The sequence below is a fragment of the Salmo trutta genome, chromosome 25 (genome assembly GCF_901001165.1).
Source record: "Salmo trutta chromosome 25, fSalTru1.1, whole genome shotgun sequence".
In the NCBI taxonomy this organism is placed as follows: Eukaryota; Metazoa; Chordata; class Actinopteri; order Salmoniformes; family Salmonidae; genus Salmo; species Salmo trutta.
The window spans coordinates 29,190,409-29,199,625 of record NC_042981.1 but is presented as its reverse complement, the minus strand read 5'-3'; the positions used below and the strand labels follow the sequence as shown (position 1 = coordinate 29,199,625).

The following is a 9,217-nucleotide window of genomic DNA, read 5'->3' as shown; positions in this document are numbered from 1 at the left end:
TTTGACCGTTTTGGTTCGCTATTTAAGCTTGGATGGTCCTGGACAGAGGAGAAGAGAGTGTGTGAGAGAGAGAGAGAGGGGGATGGGTGTGCGACGGAGGGCAATCTTTTGCCATCCTGGACAAGCACATTTTCAATTGGAATATGTTTTGATAGCATGTTGATTAAAATTTGAGAATAACTACAGTGCAGTATACATGTCAGTTCATTAAGTGGCTGAAGTCTTAGATCAGACCGTTTAAAGACCGGTAGCCTTTGACTTGTACATTCATTTATGTGCGGTCTTGTATAGAATATGGGCTTTCAAATGAAAATGTGGATTAACAACCTATACATTTAATTCTCTCCATTATCTCTCCATCTCTATTCCTCTAAGAGCTTATTTCACATTCACTCTGTACAGTCAAAGTGTAACTTGGCCTTTATTACAATTTCAGTGTCCTCTTAATGGAATGATTCTTATTTTCAGCATCAGTGGGCGCTGCTGCAGTGTGTACAGCTCTCTCTGCTCCCCAGCATTCAAAGCTATCTTGCTCTCACTCCATCTCATCTCTTCTCTCTCAACCATTCTCTCACTCAGGCTTTCTCTTTTCTCTGTCTTTCTCTCCTCCCTCTCTTTTTCACTTCATCTTCTCTTCCTCTGTCCCTCCCCCTTTCCCAACTCGATCTGCCTCTCTAATTCTCTCTCCCTCTCCCTCTCCCTCACACACACAGACACACGCAGACAGAGAGAGAGGAGAAAGGAGCGCACTTTCGAGGCGAGGATCTCTCTGACTCACTGCTCCGCTCCACTCCGTGCTCCCTCCCATGGCAGGCAGAGGACTGGAGAAGAGGAGGAATAGAGGAATACTGCAGTGACCAACCAGCTGCTCGCTCTCTCTCCCTCTCGCGGCTCCACTGCTTTCATCCCCTCTTTTTTTCTTTTTTTCTTTCCCCCCTGCCAATTATATCATGAACCTGTCTGCTGCTTGTTGATAAGGACAGCAAAACAGGGAGCAGTGGACAAGGCATTATTTTGTTGCTAAGGTAATGAATGAATGCTTCATTAGTTGGGAGATGTCAGGAGCATTGTATTGGCAGGCTGGTGTGGGTGAGGGGGATTGGCTTTGCATGATCAACTGCATGTCTGTTTTGTGCCTGTTGTACATCAACTCTTCCCCACAGCTCAGAGTCTCCTGTTGAGGCTATAGGATTAGATGGTGAGTGTCAATGGTTTGTTAATGGGTTTGTTTTTGAGGGAATGCAGGAGTTATTTGATATATTGTCCAGTGGTGTGCTGATCTGCTTGTTGTGGTTCTGGGGCTGTGTCTCTGTCTGTGAGCATGGAGATGTCAGTGTCTGTATGTCAGTGCCTGTGTTCCATCCTGTTAACTCTAACACAGACAGACTGGTGTTCTGTGAAGTTAGATTTGCATGCTTTGGAAATTGAAGTTGTTTCCATGAATTCCAGGTTTTAGCTGTCCATAGCAAAGGAGCTATTGCCACAGGACTTGTCTTGTAGGTGTCATATAATTCATACAGAATGTCAAATAGTAGGAGAAATTGATCAAATGATATGATGTAAACTTAGTTTATGAACTCCTGGTTACTTAGACATTGTGCTAATCAATGCGGGCTGCAGACAGCTCCTCGATCCATCAACATGTTGGCAATAACACTGGATCAGAAGGGCTTGATAGTACCATCATGTGCATGATCACTGCCTCCTGCTCCATAGCATAATGATCTTTTTTGTGCTCAACAGTTGAAATCATTACTATGAAATGCTCAACACAAGCTTGCGTGTCTAGTGCTGTGCAGCTAGTCGCCTATTGAAGGTATTCAATCTCAATCTGATCCTCTCACCATTATAGTCTGTTTGTTGTGGATTACAATGCAGCAAGTGGCCACTCTTCAAGACACAATTATGTAATTGTACTGGAAGTCACTCACCAGTGGCTGCTCTCTGACAAAATGTTGTTTTACTGATTCATACTATGTATGAACATTTCATTTCATGTCATTTTGTAAAGCACGCGCCCTGCTGTTTCAGAATGTAGTGTGTCTTACTCACAGTATATCCTCCCTTCAGATAAACCACAATAACCTATCAGACTTTCCGGTAGTGGAACACAAATAGTTATTAACATGAAAAGCCCAGTCAGGCGTATGATAAGGCTTTTATTTTAATATAAAACGGTTCCTGGAAGCGTTATCCTCTCTGTCTGTTCTATGTAGGGCTACTCCAAAATGATGAATGTGTCAAATGATGTAATCCTCTCTTTTTCGCTGCCTGATGGATGATTCCAAATGCTTATACCAATCTGATTCACACTATAACTCAACTGTAGGTGGATACAATTGTAGCCTTGTGAAGTTATGAAAACCCTTAGTTAAACAGAATGAATCATCCTGTAGAGAGGGAGGGAGAGAGAGAGAGAGAGCCGTAGTGGGATGGATATTGAATGGAGGTCATGTATAATCGCTTACGGTAGAGTTTTAATCCTTATATCATGAGAGTACACAGGACTGGCAAGCCTGATCTAAGGTAAAGCACACTGCGTGGCTAATGGTGTCTTAGCCGTGCAAATGGTCAAGGTTTTAACTATAGTGGCCTAGCGTATTCAGCAACATGCTTATTGCACATCACCTACATTTTACATTTACATTTTAGTCATTTTAGTGCGTTCATCTTAAGACAGCTAGGTTAGACAACTACATATCACAGTCGTAATAAGTACATTTTTCCTCAATAAAGAAGTTATCAGCAAAGTCAGTGCTGATATGCACAACACACTATCTACCACACTATCTACAGTACCTACATTCATTCCTATTTACAGTTTCTGACTCATTAATGTCCTGAACAACATTGAGTATCTATAGCTAATCAGTGGAAGGCTGTGCAATGCCCGATTATACATGATTGTTGCAAGGGAATTCTGCCACTTTGACTTACAGGCTTGACATTTTTCTTGGCTTAGTTAGCTAGTTCATATTCACTTCACTGTGCTGCATTACTGCCAAGGCTTTGTTATCGGGCTGTATTTTGAGAGGTGTTGTCACCTGAGAGAAGAGCAAATTGTTATTTCTTTTTTTCTTCACATTTGTTTTTTTCTTCATCATTATGATTGCTTATTGGTACCTTCACGTGTGTGTAAAATATTACTGTTCTCAGATTTTTTTTATTCGTAGACCTTTATTTGAATTATAATGTGTTTCTAGCTGAAATGAAATGTTGGTATCCTGTATATTTGACTGTGATATGTGGTTGTCTCACCTAGCTATCTTAATAACCTGTTGAGGATCTTATCCCGATCTTATCCCGGTATTGGGATTCATTGTCATGTGACCATGGCGGGTAATTCAAAACTGCAAGAGTAATCATTTCAAAAAATCAAATAATCAACTATTTTCCTCCATTTGAAAGATAGATCTCCTAAATCTAACCACGCTGTCCGATTTTCAGAGGCATTACGGAGAATGCATAAAGTTAGGTTATGTGAGGAGAGTACATTGACAATAGCTGCGTGTAATGTTTAGCCAATTCAAAGAAGGGCATCAACAGACAGAAAACTAGCTAGAATTATGCACTTACCTTTGACAATCTGCATCAGATGACACTCATAGGACATTATGTTATACAATACATGCATTTTTAGTTCCATCAAGTTCATATTTATATCCAAAAACAGCATTTACAGTCGCGGTGAAATTCAGAATTTTTTTCGGCTCGAATGCACCCAGTGAATCCAGCATTACAAATCACGGAATTACTATTCGAAAACATTGGTAAATTATAATATTGTCATTCAAAGAATAATATATTATCATCTCGTAATTGCTACCGAATGGCCAGATCTCAAAATAACTTTACTGGGAAATCACATTTTGCATAAACTGGGTACTATGCTAACAACAATAAGCTATATGCTAAGCTAAGCTAAGCTATACCGTTAGCATTAGCATCATCTAATATCGATAATAACATTCTAAATATCCCCTTACCTTTGATTATCTCCATCAGAAGGCGCTGCCAGAGATCCCAGGTCCAGAACAAATGTGGTTTCTTTTGACAAAGTTCATAATTTATGTCCAAATAGTTAGCGTTCAGTAGGCTCCCACAAAATGAGGTGGGCAGTGTAAAGTCACGTCAAAAAGCTAAAGAAAACCTAGTAAATAATCTATTTACGTTTGTTTAAACATGTCAAACGTTGTTCATCATTAATCTTTTGGTCCATTTTTAACGTGAAACATCAGTAAACATCAGTAATATTTTCACACAACCTATCAAGTGTCTAGAATAAACGATAATGACAAAGGCACTCTTCTCAGATTCATGCGCAGGCGCAAAAAATGAAGTGATGACGTGTCAACTTGTAAGCTTTCTTATTCGGTCTGTATTCATCACAGATGCTTCCAACAACTTTCTAAAGATCGTTGACATCTAGTGGAAGCAGTAGGAGTTGCGAACTGAATCCTTTCTCACTGTGGTATCTTTAAAACAATGACACTAAATAGTACAGTCACAAAATTCTCATTTTTTTAAATCTATTTTTCACAGGTTTTTGCCTGCAATATGAGTTTTGTTATACTTACAGACACCATTCAAACTGTTTTAGAAAATTCAGAGTGTTTTCTATCCGAATGTGTTAATAATATGCATATCCTAGCTTCTGAGTTGGTGTAGGAGGCAGTTAAAAATTGCCACATATTTTTTTCAAAATTCTCAATACTGCCCCCGTGGCCCGTAGAGGTGAATGCACTTGCTGTATGTTGCTCCGGATGAGAGCATCTGCTAAATGACAAAAATGTAAAATGTAAATGTTTTACATACAGATCTCATATGACTGTATTGAATTATATAAAAACAAATATATATAATATATATAATATGTATGATTTTAATATTTCTTTATAAAAAATGTAGTTATTTGTTACATTTGACTGTGTAAAACCTAGCAGTACTACTTGTCTCTCTGTAAAACAAAAGCTAATTTACCAACATTTCTGAAAATGGATATACAGCGTTTTGGAATGAAACTCTGAACCAAATGAATGCATTGCTGTGAGGAACTATCAAAAATGGTCTATTTGGACAACCTGAATAAATGAATATATATGATGAATAGTTTTTGACAGTGTTGGTCCTCTCCTCTAACTCCCCTCTGCTTCCTGTCTCTCTATACCCATGCAGCCTCCTGAGCCTAGGACACAGCAGACATGGCGGAGGCATCCAGAGACCTGGGACAACAGGGTGTGGGGACAACAGATCCTGGGGAGGACTCTCCCAACATGATAGTTTATAGAAAGGTATGTGTTTCTCTGACAGCCCATATAACATGGTATTGGACAATTTTATAATTTACAAGAAGATACGGACTCTATAAGTAAGCACCCAATGTAGGTATCCATTGAAAGACATGGAGCGATATCATTTGCCTGTTTCTGATGCAGATTGGTACAGTAATGAATCTCACAGTGGTTCCTGACACCTCTCTCCCAACATCTAGAACAGTTCCATCTCAATGTCTGAACCATATGAATATAACAGGAAGAGCCACATCCAATGGCAGGTAATGGAACATGTTCTAAACCCTCTCTCTGTGGGTTTAGAACTCTGTGGGTTTAGAGACAGTCACTGATGGACCCACACTGGCCACAATAAACTTCCTCTGGCAGCCCGGCAGACTGTCTGCACTCTGCAGCCCTCTGAAGTTTTAATAAGCTCTCCATCAGTTTGGGTTTAGGGGAGAAAAAGTCCTTTATGTGTCAAGGGTACAATCCGTAAGGCACTTGAGTCTCAATGCCTGTCATTTGATTGGAGAGGAGAGAAGAGAAGAGGAGAGGATGAGCTGCACCATGGGTAATGATGTAGTGTGGGACTCAGAGGAAGTGGCTGTTCCTCCAGGGTTGGGCTTGTCCTCTCTGGAGCCACTCGGCACAGGCAGGCCCATTCAAAAACCTGTCCCAATGTGCTGATGATGGAAAAACTAAAGCAAAGAGTTGACAGATCCAATTCCATTCTGTTATTTTTTGTCATTTTTGCTAATGACTATTTAATAGTGGGGAGAGATAAACAAATGATTTGATAAAAGAAATGGAGTCAGTAGAGGATGGATGATGACATGGTTTAAGAAAACATTTTTCGCTGATTGAAGATCTCTGAGCATGATGATAATGATAATGAAGAGTTGACATGATCCTGTGCCTTGTTCAGTGTTGAAATACACTTCCTAGAATGACCACTTAGCCCTCAAGCCTCCACTTCTCCTATCCACCTGAATGAGCAGTCAGAACATTAGCAGGTTTAATGTGGTTTAATGTGGTCACACGCCGCACAGAGATGTTGGACAGTGGCTCTACATGTCAGACACGACACAATCAAATGAAGATTGAAGCAAATGGAGACATCTTTAGCTCCTAGAGTACGACATCTACAGATGTAGGATCTTAATTTGATCACCATATTGCAGGAGAACTTTCCTACAATGCAGGACATACCTTGTAGTGTATTTGAGGTCTAAAAAGACTTCTGAAGTTTGTAATTTCCACTTTGAATTTTCAGCCTGATTTTCCCTTAATAAAAAGGTATCAAACCCTACAAAAATGGCCATTATTTATAATCTACACAATTCACATTTCCTGTTGCTGCAGGCTTATTTTCCAGCAAGATCAAACTAGCTCATATTACGATCCTACATCTGTAGCTGTCTGACACACTTCACTCTCATAAATATTCACCCTCCATAGATTGCAGATGGCTTTTCCAGCCTCTGATTGTTCCTGGCTGATGTATTCTGATTCAGACACTAAATTGCTGCCTGGCCTGAAGGCTGCCAATGCTTCCCAATGAGGGCCTCAGTAATCACATGTTTGTATGAATGTATTTGTCATGCTAACTATTCAGCTCACTTGAGCTGCAGGCATTCTGCTCTGATAACAGGTGTCCTATTGCCTACTGATGCTATAGAAATGGACTTTGTGAGTTTACATGGAAATGCTTTTGAATGTTTTATTGAAAGTTGTTTTTCCAAGATCTTACATGTTTTATAAGGGGCTGTCATGTTGTGGAAAACCACCTGGGCTGTGCCATTGATTATATGTTACAGGGGACACTGTAAGCGTTTTAAAACGTAATTCCTCTATCAATTCTATGACTTGAAGCATTATGTTCTAACAGGTAACTTATGCTACACAAGTACTGCTGCTTTTGTTGAACAGGGGGTTTTGCAGGAATATTCATATTTTTATCACCAACAACAACAACAGTAGTCAGATGATTTTTGTGGATTAGCAGATTTACAGGGATATTACTTACAGTGCCTTCAAAAAGTATTCACACCTCTTGACTTTTTCCACATTTTGTTGTCTTACTGCCTGAATTTAAAATGGATTAAAATTCGTTTTTTTGTCAGTGGTCTACACACAATACCCAATAATGTCGAAGTGGAATTAGGTTTTTCAAATTTTGTACATATTAACAAAAATTGAAAAGCTGAAATATCATGAGTCGATAAGTATTCAACCCCTTTGTTATTTTTTATATATATATATATATATTTTTATTTCACCTTTATTTAACCAGGTAGGCTAGTTGAGAACAAGTTCTCATTTACAACTGCGACCTGGCCAAGATAAAGCAAAGCAGAGCGACACAAACAACAACACAGAGTTACACATGGAATAAACAAACATACAGTCAATAATACAATAGAAAACGTATATGGCCACCCCTCATAGCCTGGTTCCTCTCTAGGTTTCTTCCTAGGTTTTTGGCCTTTCTCAGGAGTTTTTCCTAGGGAGTTTTTCCCAGCCACCGTGCTTCTTTCACATGCATTGCTTGCTGTTTGGGGTTTTAGGCTGGGTTTCTGTACAGCACTTTGAGATTTCAGCTGATGTACGAAGGGCTATATAAATAAATTTGATTTGATTTGATATATACAGTGTGTGCAAAGGAGGTATGATAAGGGAGGTAAGGCAATAAATAGGCCATAGTGTCGAACAGCTCAGGAGTAAACGTTTGCTTAACAAGTCACATAATAAGTTGCATGAACTTGAATATCCCTTTGAGCATGGTGATTATGTGGCCAATGATGATTTTAAAACAGTTACAGAGTTTAATGTCTGTTATAGGAGAAAACTGAGGATGGATCAAAAACATTGTAGTTACTCCACAATACTAACCTAATTGATGGAGTGAAAAGGAGGAAGCCTGTACATAATAAAACATGTGTTTAAGCATAGTGGTGGCTGCATCTTGTTATGGGTATGCTTGTAATTGTTAAGGACTGTGGAGTTTTTCAGGATAAAAAATAAATGGAATGGCGATAAGCACAGGCAAACTCCTAGAGGAAAACCTGGTTCAGTCTGCTTTCTACCAGACACAGGGATAAGAATTCACTTTTCAGCAGAACAATAACCTAAAACACAAGGCCAAATCTACGCTGGATTTGCTTACCAAGGCTGAGTTACAGTTTTGACTTAAATCTGCTTGAAAATATATGGCAAGACCTTAAAATGGTTGTCTAGCAATGATCAACAACCAATTTGACAGAGCTTGAAGAATTCTGAAAAGATGGGCAAGTGTTCTTAGAGACTTACCCAGAAAGACTCACATCTGTAATCACTGCCAAAGGTGATTAGACATTGACTCATGGGGTTGAATACTTTTCAAATCAAGATATATTTATGTTTTATTTTTCATATATACAGTACCAGTCAAAAGTTTGGACACACCTACCCATTCCAGGGTTTTCTTTATTTATACTATGTTATACATTGTAGAATAATAGTGAAGACATCAAAATGATGAAATAACACATGGAATCACGTAGTAACCAAAAAAGTGTTAAACAAATCAAAATATATTTTATATTTGATATTCTTCAAAGTAGCCAACCTTTGCCTTGATGACAGCTTTGCAAACTATTGGCATTCTCTCAACCAGCTTCATGACGTAGTCGCCGGGAATGCATTTCAATTAACATTTGTGACTTGTTAAACGTTCATTTGTGTAATTTCTTTCCTTCTTAATGCGTTTAAGCTGTGTCGTGACAAGGTAGGGTTGGTATACAGAAAATGGCTGTAGTGGTCTGGGTGTAGCTGGTGCAGAGGAGTCAGGCGCAGGACAGCAGAGATGAGCAACACAAGTAAATTTACTCAAATATTCCAATAACATGTCGTAATACCGAGCCCACAATAACGGACCGAACATACATAAAACAATCACGCACAAA

General features: G+C 39.1%; 1 protein-coding gene across 4 annotated transcripts in view; it reads left to right on the top strand.

The window, feature by feature from the left end:
- Positions 1 to 708: 708 nt before the first annotated feature.
- Positions 709 to 9,217, top strand: part of LOC115162353 (regulator of G-protein signaling 6) — a 59,353-nt gene continuing 50,844 nt past the window's right edge. For 3 of the 4 annotated variants that reach the window (XM_029713570.1, XM_029713567.1, XM_029713569.1), the window contains exons 1-2: positions 709 to 1,025; positions 5,176 to 5,291. In XM_029713570.1, the coding sequence (XP_029569430.1) occupies positions 5,202 to 5,291 (90 nt within the window). In that variant the 5' untranslated portion in view covers positions 709 to 1,025; positions 5,176 to 5,201. Of the gene's footprint in view, positions 1,026 to 1,076; positions 1,199 to 5,175; positions 5,292 to 9,217 lie in introns of those variants that run through there. The other variant, XM_029713568.1, reaches the window with a different exon arrangement.